General features: G+C 50.0%; 1 protein-coding gene across 1 annotated transcript in view; it reads left to right on the forward strand.

The window, feature by feature from the left end:
- The window catches only part of LOC102253709 (PRAME family member 9/15), a 10,128-nt gene extending 7,278 nt beyond the window's left edge, over nucleotides 1-2,850 (forward strand). Inside the window, exons 2-3 of the mRNA XM_014545801.1 lie at nucleotides 1,220-1,921; nucleotides 2,072-2,850. Of these exons, the coding sequence (XP_014401287.1) occupies nucleotides 1,292-1,921; nucleotides 2,072-2,785 (1,344 nt within the window). The 5' untranslated portion in view covers nucleotides 1,220-1,291 and the 3' untranslated portion in view covers nucleotides 2,786-2,850. The remainder of the gene's footprint in view (nucleotides 1-1,219; nucleotides 1,922-2,071) is intronic.
- Nucleotides 2,851-18,839: the final 15,989 nt, after the last annotated feature.

Below are 18,839 nucleotides of genomic sequence, written 5' to 3' on the forward strand. Positions count from 1 at the left end.
ATTAAATTAAAAAATAAAAAATAAATAAAAAGTAGAAAAAAAAAAAAAGAATTGCGGCTCTGCCCGGGCCAGTTTGGCTCGGTGGATGGAGCATCGGTCTGCGGACTCAAGGGTCCCAGGTTCGATTCCAGTCAGGGGCATGTTTCTCTTTCATCGATGTTTCTGGCTCTCTACTTCTCTCCGTAAAAATCAATACAACTTTATTTTTAAAAAGAATTGCAGCGATTTCTCTCCTGGGCTCCGAGATCCTAAAGAGCCTATGCATCTGCCTTCAGTGCCTTTCAGGCTTGAAAATGTCTAACTCCCAGGTCTGGCCTCTTTCCCTCTAATCACATTCTTAGATTTAATCTTCTCCACCCAGGTGCTGAGCTAATCCCATCTTTCCCAGAGGAGACCCACCCTTTCCTCCTGGGAGGGATAGAAGTTGGAATCTCTCCCTTTGCCCTCTAGGATGGCACTGTCTCTACTCCAGCTTGTCTCCTTTTAAATCCTAAATTCACCCAGAGAAGAGTCTTTCCATCTCTCTTCTTTCCAAGAAAAAACACCCATCTTTACTTGGCCCTGGGTCATAAATAGGGTTCCACGAGGATGGCCCACCCCCAGCCTGCCCAGCCCTGACCCTGCTTCTCATGGTGATTTTTACCTGACCTCCCTCAGAGAAGCCTTAGGGTCTGAAGGGCCACCCACATGCTCAATTGCCCACTCCTTGATCCCTGTGGAGATCATGATCTGCTATGTCTCCTGACATAAAACCTTACTTGATGCATAGACACATTTCATTTGTTTTCTTTGGGGATGACACCAAAGGGTGTCAGCTGTGGGGCGTTGGCTGTTTTAACTGTGGGTACATTTGGATTAGTCTAATGTGGCCAAAGACCCTCAGCAACCACGCTCTCAGGTTGTGCTTTTTCCTATTTAACATCAGGAAACCATTACACCTCCACTGTCTCACACTGAGGAAAGCAATAGGGGGCCATCAGTCAACCTCAGTGTCTATGAAAGGAATCAATGAGCCAGGCCTCAACCTTGTCCCTCCCTACCTTTCTCTCAATCCATTAATCTGGAGAGAGGAAATAATCCCAATAAGATTAAGGGATGGAGACTGAGGTTTCTGATTGGATGTTATCATTTGAGAAGGTGTATAAAAACCTCAGGCACCAGAGGAGAGATTCAGAGTCCTCCAGCTCTGCAGTCAGTGCGGCGGTTCTTTCTCCACCAGGTCTGAGATCTGAGCCCCAGCCAACCCAGTCACAGCAGACATTTCTGCAGGATTCCTTTCTGAGCCTTGAAGATGATCATCTGGACCCCACCCACACTCCTGCGGCTGGCAGGAAGGAGCCTGCTGAGGGACCAGGCCTCAGCCATCACAGCTCTGGAGTACCTGCCCGCAGAGCTCTTCCCGCAGTTCTTCATTCAGGCCTACCGTAGGAGAATCCCGGAGCCCCTGAAGGCCATGGTGCACACCTGGCCCTTCACTGTCCTCCCTCTGGGCTGCCTGTCACATTTGTCCCTGGATGAGGTCTTCAAAGCCGTGTTGGATGGGCTGGACGTTCTGCTTGCCCAGGAGGTTCGGCCCAGGAGGTGGAAACTGCGGGTGCTGGATTTAAGGAACACGGGAGCCAACTTCTGGAGGATGTGGTGTGGAGACAGCACCCAGAAGTGCTCACAGACAGGACCAGTGGCTGTGCACAGCTCCAGCCCCAACATGCAGCACCCCTTGGCTCCCTTGGAGGTGTTCCTAGACCTTAACTTCAATGGAAGGGATGGGGATGAGTTTCTCAAGTACATCATCCAATGGGCCCAGCAGAGGGAAGGTTTGCTACACCTGTGCTGCAAGACGCTGAGGATTTCTGAGGTGCCCTTCCAGAGGGTCAGGAGGGTCCTGGATGGGGTGCAGCTGGACTGCATTCCAGGAAGTGAAGTGAACTGCACCTGGGACCTGCCCACCCTGGGGACGTTTGCTCTTTACCTGGGAGAGATGAGTAACCTGCAGAGACTCTCTCTCTCCCACATTCACGTGTTGACAGAGGAGAATGGGGAGGAGGAGGAAGAGGAAGAGGAAGAGGAGGAAGAACAGGAGGAAGAGGAGCAGGAGTGGGAGGAGGAAGAAGATTGGGATAGGAAACAGCAGGAGGAGCAGCGATCCTTTTCCCAATTCCTCTCTCAGATGCTCAGGCTGCGGCACCTTCGGGACCTCAACATGGATTCTCCCTCCTTCCTCCGAGGCCGTCTGGACCAGATGCTCAGGTGCCTGCAGACCCCCTTGGACAAACTCTCCATAAGAAATTGCCAGCGGCTGACGCATTCGGACCTGACACACCTGCTCCAGTGCCCGAACCTCAGGCAGCTGACGTCCCTGCATCTGTTTGACCTCAGGCTTGCGGATTTTAGTCTTGAGCCCCTCCGAGCTCTGCTGGAGGCAGTGGCACCCACCCTCCAGGACCTGGGCCTGGATCACTGTGGGATGGGGGACTCCCAAGTCGAGGCCATCCTGCCTGTCCTGAGCCGCTGTCACCAGCTCAGGGACTTCACCATGTCTGAGAACAACTTCTCCGTGGCCACCGTGGAGAAGCTGCTGCGCCACACAACCAGGCTGCGCAGTTTAGAGATCGAGCTCTACCCCGTCCCCCTGGAGTGTTACAGGACCCAAGGGACTGTCAACCAGGAGAGACTTGCCCTGATCCGGGCTGAGCTCAAGCCGACACTGAGGGAGTTAGGACAGCCCAGGAGCACCCTGCTTGCCTCCAAGCACTGCAGTGAGTTTTATGACGTGGCATTTTCATGACATGGAGCCTGTGAGGTGCCCCTGTAGTGACCCTGCTCAGTGGGTGCACCCAGCAAAGGCTTCTTTCTGGGCAAATATGAACTGAAACCTCGGACCGGGGTGCGTTATGCAGGGGGCACCCGCGTTTCAGGTTCATGCTCAGCTTGAATGGGGAAAGGGAGGGACCAAGCCCGGGAACAGAATTGCAGGGGCCAAGGTTGGGGCATTCATGGGACCTCAAGGGGCAAGTGTCCTAGAATCAGAAATATGAATCTGATTTGCATGGGGACGGGGGAGGGGGATTTGGGCTCCAGCTGCATGTGTGGGAGTTAATCCTGAGGTAGATGATTGTAAAGGAATGATCAGAAATAAAGACAATTTCAAAGGCCAAATAAATAAATAAATAAATAAAAATAAAAAAGAATTGTGGCTCCATGATGAATCTGGCACCAACCACTTCCCTTCGACCCCAGGAGGGGGACCTCACAAGTTGACCCTTTGCTTGATTTTTCTCCAGAGATTTCCCAGGTTGTCTTGGGAGCACAGTCTCACAGTTCCTGGAATTCCTGGTCCAGGAGTGAGGTTCCACTTGGAGATTTCAGCATTTATGCTTTGATGACTTGCTTTTACCCAGAGAAAGCTCAGAGCAAAACAGAATTTGAGGGTTTGAGTCCTCAGCCTTTACATGTGCTCACTGTGCTGTGTGACCTAGAGCAAGTGATCCACCTCTGTAAGCCTCAGTTTCCTCACTTGTAAATGGGAGAATAGTAGTATCTACTGCCAGGATTTTGAGAATCAGTGCCAGCACTCCATGAAGCTCACAGGTGTCAGGTGTTCCATTTCCACCATTCTGTGTCACTGGGAAGCTGTCACTGAGGTTTTCTATCAGCCCAATTGTCTTCCTAAAAATAAAGTTCTCAAGTCCTTACCTAAACCCCATGACACAATGGAAGGCCGCCATGGATGACCTTGCAAATTCATTTCACCTCTTAGAGCCTCAGTTTCCTTATTTGTAGCATGAGGATGTTCTTCCTGTCCAGAGTGTCAGCTGAGAAGAGTGTATGTGAAAGGGATTCAGAGGAAAGCCCCGCAGGGAAACAATAAATACCCAAGTAGCATCCCCGCACTGACAAGAGCCCGGAGAAGTGTCAGAATTGCTAACACCTGTGCTTGCTGGCTTCCATGAGGACCACTCCAGCCTTTTAGTTTCTCTCTGATGTGAAACGCACATAACAAGATTCACCTTTTTTTTTTTTCTTTTTGTATCCTAACCTGATGACCCTTTTTCCATTGCTTTTCAGAGAGTGGAAGGAGGAAGGGAGAGAGAGACACACACACACACACACACTGACTGGTTGCCTCCCACACATGCCCTGACAGGGCAGGGAGCAAAACTGCAACCCAGATACATGCCCTTGACCAGGAATCGAACCCGAGACCCTTCAGTGGGAGGTCAGACGCTCCAACCACTGAGCACACGATCCAGGGCGAATTCCCCATTTTTTAAAGTGAACAATTCAGTGGCATTTAACACATTCACAATGTTGTACAACCAGTTCCTCTACCTACTTCCAGAACATTCCATCACCCAAAAAAGAGACTTCGCTCCCATAAGCAGTCACTTCCCATCCTCTCGCCCCAGCCCCTGACAAACACTACTCCCCTTTCTGTCTCTATGGATTTGCCTGTTCTGGGCATTTTATATAAATGGGATCAGAAGACATGTGGTCTTTTGTGTCTGGCTTCTTTTACTTGGCATGATGTTTCGAGGTCCATCATGTTGTAGCATGTTTCAGTGCTCCAGTCCTTTTTATGGCTGAGTAATATTCCACTGTGTGGGTGGACCACATTTTGTTCATTCATTCATCTGTTGATGGGCATTTGGGTTGTTTTTACCTTTTGGTGATTATGGATAGAGTTGCTCTAATTATGGTGCACAAGTTTTGGTTTTCTCCCCTGTTATAAATCCTCCTGGGTCTATACCTAAGAGTGGAATTACTGAATCATATGGTAACTCTGTGTTTTACCTGTTGAAGATCACCAAGCTACTTTCTACAGAGCTTGCACCGGGCTCCAGCCTTTTTGTCACCCTAGCTGGGCCGGTGCCTTTAAACACTGGTGCCCCTCGGCTCCATGAGACAAACCACGGGGGTCAACCCAGGGTATGAGTCCTGATGTCCACAGATGTGTCAGGAGCCTTGCTGTGCTGGTGAACCCCGGGGACAAAGCAAATAGAGGGGAGGAAGGGAAAATGTGAGGGGACTTCGGATGTGAAATATGATGGAGCTTTGGAAAAAGGAGTTTGATCCTGGAGGATAAAAGCAAAGTAGGGTGTGGTTTTTGTAGAAATCTTGTAAAATGTAGACAGATGCCCAGACACAGGGACTTTCAGCTGTATTTGAGCAAAGAGGAGGCAGGTCTACTCCAAAATGTCTGCCTGGGAAAAGGGGGTGCTCTCCCTGCTCCTCCCCAGCCATGTGCCTCATTACACAGCGACAGCTCGCCAGTGCCGTTTAAAAAGAAAATCCATTGAAGAATATTCAAGGGAAGTAAAAATGAAGCACATGCTGGTGGCAATTGTCGGTCTTTGTTTCAGAAGCAGCTGTGGTCTTAGGAGAAAAAAGAAAAAAGAAAAAAAAAAGCATCAGATTTGAATGAAGACTATCTCTTCCCATTATTTCCTCCCAGGGCCCGGCTCACAGGCTGCCATGAGTCCCTGCAGTGTCTCCCTGCGTTTCTCAGTAGCCTCCACCCATCTATCTGTTGGTTCCCTCATTCATTCACTGGGTGACCCTCCCTGAGAGGGGAAAGGGTCAGCCCTGTACACACCAAGATGCTGTTCCCAGAAGGAGCAGGAACAGACCCAAAATCAAGTCTTCACCCCTGAGCTATACACACCTTGCTTTTGACCAAGACATTCACCCCTTCAAACGCCTCCGGCTTCACATCACCATCCATCAGGCCTGGGGAGCACCTCTGGACCTGCGACTGAGTTCCACTCCTGCCCTCGCCCCTTCCCTCTGTAAGATGGGCCACAGGTGGAGAGCGTCTTGCACTCAGCAAACAGTTAGAGGTCACGCTGGTTCTACAAAAAGCAAGATCCACATTAAAAGGGCAAAGAAGAGACTTTTCTGAGTGACAATGGGGTCCACATTGGGAGAGGTGTCAGGCCCAGGAGTCAGGACTCCGCGGCAAAGGTACAGCGGGTACCGGCGCTTAGGAACAGCTGGGGGCACAGCAGAGATAGACCATGTGGCTGTGGGCCCAGCACGGGGAGACCAGCCTCTGAAGGCTGCATTCATCTTCCCAGGAAAGACACAATTCTCTTTCCCCTCAGCCCCCCCCCCCCGCTCCCCCTCTTCCGCCCTAGTTTCTTGTTTACCCATTCAGGGTCATGATTTATTTTCAGATGAGAACGTTGTCCTCCTCACTCTCTGTGGCAACCCGCCAGCGCCATGTGCCGGCCACATGGGGAGAAGAGCGGCCAGAACGAGCCCAGCCTGAATGAGAGAAAGCAGGTCCTGGGGAAGGTCCTCAGTCAGGTCTGGCCTTGACCTTCTGTTATCCGCATGGGCATCAACTAGGAGTGCAGGGGGCCCGAATTCTCCGATTCTCCGTCCTCCTGAAGAACAGAGAGGCTGACATGCTGTTACAGCTCTGTCGTTGTGGTGGACGTGAACAATGTCCTGAACCCAGGAGTTGGCCTGGGTGAGCCAGGTGTGGTTCAGGGTGGGCTTCGAAGGGTCCAAAAGTAAACACTCCGTCAGACCATGCAGACAAATGAGTATGCATTCATTTTCATTTTTAAATTATGTTTATTTTATTGTTTATTAGATTTTATAAAGTTGAGTTCACTATCAGTTCCCAACTTCAATTTGGAAAACTCTTATTCTCTCTCTCTAAAGTCAATGAACATGTCCTCGAGTGAGGATAAAAAATAAAAATGAATTAAAAATGATACAGGCTGCCCTGGCTGGTATGGCTCAGTTGGTTGAGCATTGTCCTGTGCACCAAAAGATTCCCTGTCAGGTTGCAGGTGTGTATGGGAGGCAACTGATCGATGTTTCTTTCTCCCTCTCCTCTCCCTGTTCCTCTCCCTATCCCTGTCCCTCTCCCTGACCCTGTCTCTCTCCCTCTCCCTGTCCCTTTCCCTCTCCCTGTCCCTCTCCCTGTCTCTCCCTCTCCCTCTTCCTCTCCTTCTTCCTTTCCCTCTCCCTTCCTTTCTCTCTAAAATCAATTAAAAAGAAAAGTGATACAGGCTGCACATGGATGAATCTTAACAACATGATGTTGAACGAAAGAAGCCAGACATAAAATAAAATAGCACAGCCCTAACCGGTTTGGCTCAGTGGATAGAGCGTCAGCCTGCAGGCTGAAAGGTCCCAGGTTCGATTCCAGTCAAGGGCATGTACCTTGGTTGCGGGCACATCCCCAGTGGGAGGTGTGCAGGAGGCAGCTGGTCGATGTTTCTCTCTCATTGATGTTTCTAACTCTCTATCCCTTCCCTTCCTCTCTAAAAAAAATCAATAAAATATATTTAAAAAAATAAAATAAAATAGCACATATTATATGGTTCCATTTATATGAAATCCCTCAAATAGGCAAATCAATAGAGACAGAAAGTACATTAGTGACTGATACAAGGTAGGGGGAGAGGAGAATGAGAAGTGATTGCTAATTAGTGGGAAGTTTCTTTTCGGGGATGGGGGATGGTGATGAATATATTCCAGAATTAGATAGTGGTGATGATTGTACAACTTTGTGAATATACTAAAAACCCATTGAATTGAACTTTAAAAGGATGGACTTTAGCCCTAGCTGGTTTGGCTCAGTGGATAGAGCGTCGACCTGTGGATTGGTCCTGGGTTTGATTCCGTCAAGGGCACATGCCCGGGTTGCAGGCTTGATCCCCAGTGGGGGACGTGCAGGAGGCAGCCAATTAATGATTCTCTCTCATCATTGATGTTTCTATCTCTCCCTCTCCCTTCCTCTCTGAAATCAATAAAAATATAAAATAAAATTTAAAATAATAAAAAGAAAGAATGGACTTTATGGTATGTAAATTATATCTCAATAAAACTGTTGAGCCCTAGCCACTTTGGCTCAGTGGCTGGAGTGTTGGCCTGTGGACTGAGGGGTCCTGGGGGTTCGATTCTGGTCAAGAGCAAGAGCACATGTTGCAGGCTCGATCCCCTGTGGAGGTCATGCAGGAGGCAGCCAATCAATGATTCCCTCTCATCATTGATGTTTCTATCTCTCCCTCTCCTTCTCCCTCTCTGAAATAAATTTTTAAAAATATAAATAATAATAATAAATAAAACTTTTGAAAAAATGAGTAAAGAGATCTGGGGTACCCTTTACTCCACTTCCACCAGTGGGAACACCTGTATGAATATAGTACATTATTACAACCAGAAAATTGACAGCAATACAATGGACAGACTTTAGATTTTTTCATGTGAGTGCCTCATAGAATTTTAAAGAAAAAATAATAATGGCAGTAGCCGTTTGAGTGCCAGCTGCACAACAGGCTTACTGGGACCCCATCTCACAACAGCTCTGGGAGGTGAGGACCATCTCCCAGAAGAGGCTCAGAGTAAGAAAGTCTTTACCCAACACTGAATTTTTGTGGGTGGTGTGAGGTAGGGACCATTGGTTTTGTTCCGCATGGAATCTGGTAGCTGCAGAACAATTTCTTGAAAAGCGTTTCTGTGTCCAGGCTCATACAGGAAACCAGGGATGGGGCAGAGATTCCAATCCAGAAACAGCTGACTCAACTGGGAACGGTCTCCACATCCCGTGTGGGCCTGAGTCCAGCAAGCGTTGCCCTGTCAGCACAATGCAGTGACTTTTAAGAGAGTTTGTCAAAGGAAGCAGGGCGGGGAGGCGCAGGCCAGCTCGAACTTGCTTCCTTCCCACAGAATGCTGAAACGTCTCCCTCAGCCTTCTGCCCACCCAACCCCGCCTTTTTTAATTTTTTCCTTTTCCTGCCTTCTTCTGGGGGGAAGATGGACATCTGGCTGTTTGTGTGTGTTCCTGTGCACATCTTTGCTAAAGAAGTTCAAGGTCATGGGAGATGTGAACATGAGTCACCAGGGCCACCCTCAGTCCTGCCCAGTACCCTCCAAGTCTCCCTGAATCACAGAGGAACTCTATCAAACATCTAGGAGCCTCCTAGACTCCTCTTCTCCTTCAGCCTCCAGTACATTCCCCTCAAACCCTTGACCAACTTCTCATGATCACTTCCCCCACTCAGGCAGGCCATCAGAGGCTCCCAGAGGCTGCCCAACTCATCTTTGGTTTCCCTGACATATCACCTCCGAGTGCCTTCTCCCAACAACAGCCACAGGAAGGTTTCCAGAACTTATAAACCACACCAAGTTACTCCCCAGCTCAAACTCTCCTATGATTCACATCATCCTAGAATAGAACCCACTCCTGTGATCCCTAAGGAGGCCCAGCCCCTGCTCATCTCCCTGGCCTCCTCCCCTCCCCCTCCTTCACATTCACCCTGTTAGAGCTTCAGCATCCTCCTTGATGTTCCTCAAACATGTCCAGCTCCTTTCCACCCCAGGACCTTTGCACATACTGTGCCCTCCACCTGGGACACCCTTCCTCCTGATCTCATTGTGCATGACTCCTCCTCTTTCCAATTTCAGCTCAAATGTCACCTCCTCGGAGGGTGCCTCCCCTGTACAACCAGGAGACAATAGGGCAGCCCCCACTTCACTCCCCAACCCTCACCCTCATTTGCATGATCTCCAGGCCATCTCTGCTTCCTGCCTGATTTTATTCTCAGTACCTATGACCATGTGACCTCTCCTTGTTTATATATTTACCTTTTATGCTTATTGTAACTCCCGCACCCAGCACAGGGCCCAGAACATGGTTAGACCTCAAAATATCTTTGTAAAATGAATGAGTGAAGGGATGAACAAGTGAATGGACTGAAGCAATTAAGAGACCAGAAGTCACAAGAACTTCTTGTTACGTTTACACAGTAACAGTATAACAGTAACAGTGAGGGAACTGTTTACACCTTCCTCAATTTGGAGAAGACCCCAGCAATGGCCACTGGGCATCTCTAGAAGGAACCAGGGCGGGATGGAGATGGGGATGCAGCCCAGCCCCACACTCACCTCGCTTGGTGCCATGCGGCAACCCCAACGCTCTGAGCTTCAGCTTCCTTCCCTGGAAAATGGGCCTGATGATAATTGTGAACTCTTCTGTCGAATGGATGAATGAATGAATAATGAATGAAACTATGCCAGGGAATGATGAGAGCTTTGAAGACAAATAAGAGGACAGATGGAAGGGACATAGTGGGTTGACATGGTAATGAGTGGAGGTTCCCTGGAGGAGGTGACACTGAGCAGAGTTTTGGGGGCTTTCTGGAAGCCAGAGATCCCCCCCAGTTGTGACCTCAGATTTTTTTTAGTTGAAGTAAAATTTGCATAACACAAAATAATGATTTTAAAGTGTATAATTCAATGGCACTTAGTACATTTACAATGTTGTGCAATCACCACCTGTTTCTAGTTCCAGAACATTTGACCCTTAAGAAGTCACTCCCCAACCTGCCTTTGGGAGCCTCTGATTTTAATCCATCTCTTGCGATGCCAGTCTCTGTAACATTTATTTGCAAATGTCAGATGTTCAGAGAAATAGACAGATGTTCAGAGATATGGCGTGGTATGGAAGGCAGTATGGCCCTAGGTGTCCATCGAAGGCCTTGAAAATGTGTGATTCCCTTATTTATTTGTTTGTTTGTTTATTTATTTTAGAGAGAGGAAGGGAGAGGGATAGAGAGATAGAAACATCAGTGAGAGAAAACATCATCGTTTGGTTGCCTCATGCACGCCCCCATGTGCCCTGACTGGGAATTGAACCAGCAACCTCTTGGCTCATGGGTTGACACTCTACCACTGAGCCATGCTGGCACGGCTGTGATTCCACTGTTAAGGCCAGCCCCCAAAAGCATCCCTTGAGGAAGCATCCTCGATGCCCGACCATAGGGGATCAGTTTAACAAATCATGGAAAAGCCCTGGTAACATCTTTCAACACAAGAGGGCAGACTGATATTAATCGGTATGGAAAGTGGGCCTCCACTGAGAAGTCATGTACAGTATGATTGCATTGTGGCTGAGAAGAGGTGAAAAAAAGTAAAAATCTAGAATGAAATAGGCCATCCTGTTATAACAGTGATCTCTGGGCATTCACTTTGTTCTTAAATTTTCATTCACTCAACAGATGTTTACCTAGCACCTGGAGTGTGCCAGCCCACGCCCACGAGCACAGGGATGGCATCTGAATTTAGTTTGTTTTCTGTGTGTTTTTTAAAAAATATATTTCTATTGATTTTAGAGAGTAAGGGAGAGGGAGAGGGAGAGGGAGAGGGAGATAGGAACATCAATAATGAGAGAGACTCCTGCACGCAACTACACTGGGGATTGAACCCGCAACCCAGGCGCGTGCCCTGACCTGGAATCGAACCGTGACCGGGTTCATAGGTCAACACTCAACCACTGAGCCATCCGGCCAGGCTGTGCCAGTGTGTTTTAACTGATCAGTGAACACCAGGCACATTGTAAGTTTGGAACAAAAATGCATTCAGGGGAATTAAACTGATGACAAGGGACCTGTGCACATTATTTACGTTATGCTTGTCTGTGTTTCCTCTGAAACAGATTTTACACTGAGTACATATCACTTTGGCAACCAGAAGAGAAAATGCATAAAGCTAAACATGTTAGAAAATGTACGCATGGCCCAGCATCAGCGTGTGAACCAGCAGTTCACAGTTCGATTCTCGGTCAGGGCACATGCCGGGCTGCCTGCTCGATCCCCAGTGGGGTGGCGTGGAGTCAGCCAATCAATGATTCTCTCTTCATTGATGTTTTTATCTCTCTCTCTCCCTCTCCCTTCCTCTGAAACCAATAAAAATATATTAACAAAGAAAATGTATGCATGTATGTCGCCGCCCTCCCCCAACCCCTATACCACTGAGGCCACAGCAGCTCCTAGCTTCTCACCAAGAATAAGATTGGTACATCCCAGCTTCTGAGGTCTACTCACATTAACAAAGAAAAGAAAATGTATGCATGTATGTCGCTGCCCTCCCCCAACCCCTAGACCACTGAGGCCACAGCAACTCCTAGCTTCTCACCAAGGATAAGATTGGTACATCCCAGCTTCTGAGGTCTACTCACCAGTCCACTAGCCACTCAACACTCTTGCCACTGTCTCAGGAGGTGGGAGGGTCCCCAAGGGCCCCTCAGCTCTTGGCACATCTCCCTCCCTCTCTCAGACGCAGTTTCTGCAGCTGTAGAAGGTGTCTGCGACAGCTCCCACCAGGGCCAGCTTCTGAGTTTAACACTCTGATGTCACTGTCTTAAAGTTCTGAGTAATTTCTCAACAAGGGTCCCTGAATTTTTCTTTTGCGCTGGATCCTGCAAATCATTCAGGCTGCCCCTGCTGGATATGTCAACAAGCTCTTATCCTGTGCTCGGCCATGATTCCCTGCCTGGGAAATGGGCAGCCTGCACATAGTGTCTCCCCTGTGTATGCAGTTGGTGCCTAATGTGTGATCCTTTCTCTTTCCCTCAGTGGTTCTCTTCCCCCAGCCTGGGGGGCAACAGATTCCTCTACAGGAAGCAGATGTTTCCGTCCAGTTGGAGGCCTGGAATTTCAGTGATAAGAGGGCCTTAAGAGAAAGAGAGAGAGAGAGAGAGAGAGGGAGAGGAAGGAAGGCCAGACAGGGCAGAAAGGAGGTTATTTGGACAGGCTTCCTCCCTGAGGTCCTGGGAGGGGTTCGAGCACAGAGCCTGTGGCCAACTCCAAAGATAGAATAATAGTGCTGATAACAATGCCATTTGTTTATCAAGTACAAACCGGGGTACCCTCTGCATTGGGATAACCAAGGATGAAAGTCTTAAGATCACCTTCCTCAGGCCATTTGTCATGTGTTACTCTGGTGAATTTTATCTACAACATGGAAAAGCAGGTCATGTCCCTTTCCTGCTCCAAGCCTTTCATGGCTCCCCAGGGCTGAGTGTGAAGTCTACGTTCTTCCTTGTGACCCAGCCGACGGAGTTCCCTGCCCATCTGGCTCCCCACTCTCCTCCCAGCCACCCTGTTCCAGCCACACCTGCCTCCTCGATGCTGCTCCAGGGGGCTGAACACATTCCCACCTCAGGTCCTACGCACGCGCTGCTCCCTGAACCACTACCTCCTCTGAGCAGCCTTCACCAACCACCTGTCTTTGTGTTGCTTTGTCTGGTTTTCCCTCCTTTGCAAAAAGCTGTCAGAAGTCATCCTACTTGAGCCTTTATTTGTCATCCATCTTGTCTACCAGGTAGTTGTGCTCTCGCTCAGGGTAGGGCGCCCCACAGGGCCGAGACACAATCAGTGCTCAGTAAACACAAGTGAACGGGTGAGGAACCCCAGTCTTACAGAGGAGGACACAGGCCCAGGGAGGCCCCCAGTGCATCTGTGGAGATGGGCTGTTGGACTCTTGGAGTCCGAGCCCAGATTGTACCAAACTCCTCTCCTGTAGGTAAATAAGGTTCCAAAGGCTGCAGGGAAAGGGCCAAGCTTTCCACCTGTCCAACTTTTGATTTGGGGAATCAGCCTAAGCCTCCTAAGTCTCAGTTTTCTCTTTTATAAAAATGATGTTAGAGGTCAGGTCCCTGGGGTCCTGCCTTGGGCTGCCACAGCAGGTGTCCTGCACCCCAGTGCCCCCTTTGTGCCCTCTCATACTGGGTGGCACTGGGGCCCTGAGAGGTCTTGACCTACACCTGGTCTCCAAGGAGCCCCAGTTTGAGGTAGAAGCAGAGCCAGACATGGACCCCTATGGGGTTAGGGTTAGGGGAGTGGAGGGAGTCTGGGAAGGCTTCCTGGAGGAGGAGGTGTTGGAACTGAGTTCAGAGGCTCAGAGGTGGGGTCCAGCAGCATAGCCAATGGTGATGAGAAGCTGGATTCTTCCTCTGAAGCCTCCAGGAGAGCAGGAAGGTGAGCAATGCAGCCAGTTAAAGAGGTCCTGGGGGGCAGAGGGAGGGCTGTTTTAGGGGGTGGCCCAGAGAGGCAAATCCTTACTCCAACCTGTGTCTGGAGACCAGGAATGGCCTCCCTAGCAAATCAAGAGAAGAGGCTGCCACATCTGAGTCACCCAATTCCTGCAAGAACATTCGGCACTGGGCGGCCCCATGTGGGCCGTCACCAAACAGGAACACGGCCCCCCTTCTCCCCAGAGCCCCTCCTCACTGTCTTCCCCGAGGCCTCCTGCTCTCTGTTCCCACAGCTGTTCCTTCAAGGCCACAGAAGGAGAGTAGGAGGAGAGGGCAGGCAAAGGCGAGGCCATGCAGGCTGCTCAGCCAGAATTCAGGAATTTGTGGAGAGGGGAGCTTCCCTGGCTAAAGGTCCAGTGCGTGCTGGGGCTGTCTGAGCCTCAGAACTCTGTCTGTCCAAGATGTGGAAACTGAGGCTCACAGAAAAGGAGGGTCTGCACATGTACACACCCCGGTTCTCTCCTAAGCGCTAAACTTCAGCCTGGAGCCTGCAGTATGAATCTGATCACATCCCTCCCTCCTGGCTCCAAACTCTCCCAAGGCTCCCCAGGACCTGGAACAAAACCCACACCTCACCATGGCCCCTCAGCCCACAGAACCCCCTACTCCCCTCCCACTCACTCTGCTTTGGCCACCTGGCCTCCCTCCAATGCACCCAGTCCATCCCTACCTCAGGGCCTTTGCACACGCTGTGCCCTCTGCCTAGAGCACTCTTTGTGAGTTATTATCCCTGTTTAATCTGTCAAGAAAAGCACAAAGAGAGGAAGTCATATGCCCAGAAACACACAGCAGTTCCCACCCAGGCCCATCGGACCAGTCCCCACGCCCAGCCATCTCCCACCAATGATGCCAGACCTTCAGAACAGCCCACCTCAGAGCTGATTCTCAGCCCCTCCAGGTCTTGCCACCTCAGCTATGTGCCGAAGACCCTCAGGCCTCAGGTCCAAAGTCCCTGCTCAGGGAGCTCCTGGGCCAACCCAACCCCCACATCTCCCAGTGCCCCTCCTGCTGCAATTTCTCCGCCCCAATTTCTGCCCTTCATTTGGGCAGATGCTGGAGCCTTCAAGGACGGCAAAGCCAAAAATAATCGGGCGACCTACCTCCCAAAAGTGGAGCAGCCCCGCCCAGCCACCTGGCACGGTGGAGGTAATTAGTGCACGAGGCAATGAGGGTAATTAGGTCTGTGGGATCCAGACCACAGATCCGTGTTAGGAGGGGGCTCTCCTGGTCCTGGGAACTCGAGTCCATAACCCAGCGCATGACCCCAGCCCCCAGCCCCTTTGTTCCTGGGCCTAAAGGTGCCTGGCTCTTACTTCCTGGGTGCTGTTTATTTAGTGAATTAACCTTGGCTTTGGGTAGAAATTGAGTTGGATCTAAATTTAAGGCAGGCGACTTTCAACACACACACACACACACACACACATTTTTGTTGTTGTTAATTCTCACCCAAGGGTATTTTTTCCATTGATTTTTAGAGAGAGTATAAGGGAGGAAGGGAGGGAGAAAGAGAGTGTGAAACATCTTTGTGAGAGAGACACATCGATTTGTTGCCTCCCACACATAGGGAGGGAGAGAGAGAGTGTGTGAAACATCTTTATGAGAGAGACACATCGATTTGTTGCCTCCCACACATGCCCCAACCAGTGCCAGGGATTGAACCTGCAACCCAGGTACATGCCCTTGACTGGGAATCAAACCCATGACCCTTCAGTGTGTGGGCAGGCGGTCTAACCACTGAGCAACACCAGGGTAGGGCCACTTTCACCAAGACTGGGTCATCAAACCCTCCTCTGCCATGATCCCCATATATCCACCCAATGCTGGGAGATGCAAAACCCAAGGGAAGCCTCAATCCAGCCCTTGAGGTGCCTTCAAGCTTGGAAGTCAATGTTAGACACAAACATCCCCAGCCCCTTGGGGTCAGGATTGGGTCAGAAGGAGGGAGGGTGTTGGGGAGGTCTGGAGAAAGAGGAGGGAGGGCTTCTCAGAGAAGAGAACATGGAAGATGGGGCTTTGAGGGATGAATAGTTTTCCCCAGGCTAAGGTGTGATGCTGGCTCTACTGGCATGGCTGTAAGGGAATGAGGAGAAGGAGGAAGATGGCTGGAGAGGCACATAGGAGTTCAGAGCTAAAGATTTAGAGGATATCACACCAGGTTGGACCTGAGCTCACGCCGGGTTGGGACCCTTCAACCCTAAAAAAGAATATTCTAAGAACTTTGCTCTGGATCGAAACCACATGCCCAAACACTCAAGAATAAATGTGTTTATAACAGTGAACGTTATTAAGCTCCTGGGGCCATGCCCTCTTCACTCAAGGACTCGTTGGATTCTTACTGGAAACCTCAGAAGTGAGCAGCATTCTTACGCACATTTAATAGATGGAGGAACGAAGGCACAGAGAGGGAGACTGGCTTCTTTAAGGTCACACTGCTGGTGTTAACATAAAAAACATTCAAACCTGTAAAGAATTTTTGTGAGTTTATTTGAGCCAAACTGTCGACAATTGCTGGGAAGCAGAACCTCAACTAATTGAGATAATGCTCCGGAGAATGGTGGGTTTTCCTCTATTTTTATACACTGCAATCAAAGGAGGGATGTAGGTGGGTTACATGAAATCCATTGGAGAGAGAGTAGAGAGGCGGGAGAAAGCAAAGCGGGGAAACCCCTGGGATTGGATAAAAAGTAAAATGACAAACACATACTTAGGTGGATACAGGAACAATTAACATGATAACAATGAAGGAATGTGTGGTATCTGTCCCCAGGGGCTCCAGAAAAAGGGAAGTTACAAGTTACCCAAACATTTCAAGGATATGTCATCATAGATGCAAAAAGACAGATAGGCTCAGTTAAGGTAAAGGTTGACCTTGTCAGTGAAGATACCGGCCTAGGAGGTGACTACCCACCATAACTGCTTTTAGCTAAGGTTTAATTTCAGACCATCCTTTGTGGTTACTTTAGGTCTTGAGTTTGCCAGACTGCCATGCAGGCCTTCCCTGAGCTTGTCAGGTTAGCCTGTGGCCCGCACTGGTAAGAGGCAGCAGGGCTGGGAATCACTTTCTGGCTCATGTGACTCTGGAGACAACCAAGGACCAAAACTGGAGCCTAGGGATCCATTTCTTCTGGAAGCATTTACTGCGTTCCTGCTGCAGATCGGGCTTGCTCTAGGTGCTGGAGTAAAGCTGTATAAGAGGTGGGCAGTAGGCAAATCGTGCTATAACAGATCTAGGTGGCCATGGTGACCCACGCCATGTGGTTGGGCACGTGGCTTTGGGGAAGAATGACAGACTTCCCCTGATCGGATAGGACAGGAACCCTCCAGGGAGCAGAGAGCATTTAGCCTTAGCTCAAAGGTTGGGTCAGATTTAACCAGACAGAGGTCGTAAGTTCACTCGGCAAAGTGCTTCCCTAGAGCCAAACAAGCCCTTTTAGTTCCTTTTTGGTCCCTCCAATGACAAGTTGCTCATTCCCTCATGTCCTTCTTCAACCCGAAGGGAAAGCTGTTGCTTCTAGTCAGCCTCTCTGCCCTGCAAGGAGAAGGGGCCTCAGTCTGTGTCTATATCCAGGGGAGAGTGAGGAGCTACTGGTGTCAGCTGGATCCTCCCTGCCTCCTCCCCCACCTCAGCCCCGTGAGCATCAGCCCATTCTCCAGGTGAGAAAACCGAAGTCCGAACTGACAAAGCCACTCCCTCAGTTTGGACTTGACTAAGACGATATCAGGTTAGGGCTGCTCAAGGCCAGCACTATCCCCAGCCCCTCCTAGAGCCTGAGGGGAACCCAGGAAAGGATTCACCTCCCTACTTTCTCTCCTGCTGCTGCCGTCTGCCCTCACAAGGAGGAAATTTGGCCTGGGCCCCTCCCCACAGAAAGGCCAAGTGGCCCTTAGCTACTGAGCCGGAGCAGCCCGGCATTCAGCACACCCTGGGTGACTTCCAGAAGCCTTGGCCCTGCCGGCACCTTTCCAGTTACTTTTTTTTTTTTTTATTTATATTTTTGGTAATAAGGAAAAGTCACTCTGCACAGAACAGACGGCATTCTCTTTGTTCATGCATTTTGTGGCTTCGGGCCTGAGAGCAAAGCCAAATCTTTTGCTGGTGCAGATGCCTTTGTGAAGTTAGAAGCAGAGTCTGTGCTTCCATTTCCCCAGCGAGCCTGGGGGTCCAGGATGTGCCCGCCCGCCAGGAGTGCCCAGATCTGGCCACAGTTGAACAAATAAACAGGTAACACACATCAGGGATATCACAGAAAGGGAGGGGGGCCTGGGGCATGATAGGGTGAGATCCTTTCCAAGCCCAGGTTGGTCTGAGAAGCTTCTAGAAGGAGAGCGACCGTGGAGCCCAGCCTGGAAGGACAAGGCAGATATGAGTCTGAAGGAAGGGTATGCCTGGTGGAGGGAACAGCATGGGCAAAGTCCTGGAGGGAGTAAACTCAGATCTTGGCCTGAGAATAAGTCTCCAGAATTCACCTAACGGCAGTTTGAAGGTAGGTACTAGCTCAGATATGTGATTCTTGACAGGGGAACAGAAATAAAAGAAGAGGGAAAGGAGATGTGACAGAGAAGACGAAAAGCAAAACCTCTGAGTGGTCAGAAAGCTTAACTGTGGCGAGGCGCAGAGCTTCAGGCATGCAATGGCGTTCTGTGACTTGGGGCGGGGGGGGGGGCGGGGGAGGGGATCACCATGTATATGAACATGCGATCCTGACATGTATGTGCAGGGGTGCACTGCCTCTGACCAGAGGAGCAATCCAGTCATGCGGACCTCCAGCTGACTCGCCCATGTGGTGGGAACTGGACACCGACATTCATTGCCTCCGCCCTGGATTCCGGGACCCTAACACACACCATCCAGCCGTCGTTGGCTTTGTCACAGTTGTCTTGCTACATAGTTTCAGTTCTCTGTCTGCCCGTCTCCTGTGTCTCTGCCTCTCCCTCCAGTCTCTCTGTCTCTGGGTCTGGGTCAATGTCTCTCCCTTACCCCAACCTCCTTACTCACCCTTACTCCCAG

This window comes from Myotis brandtii, unplaced genomic scaffold (genome assembly GCF_000412655.1).
Source record: "Myotis brandtii unplaced genomic scaffold, ASM41265v1 scaffold421, whole genome shotgun sequence".
Taxonomy (NCBI): Eukaryota; Metazoa; Chordata; class Mammalia; order Chiroptera; family Vespertilionidae; genus Myotis; species Myotis brandtii.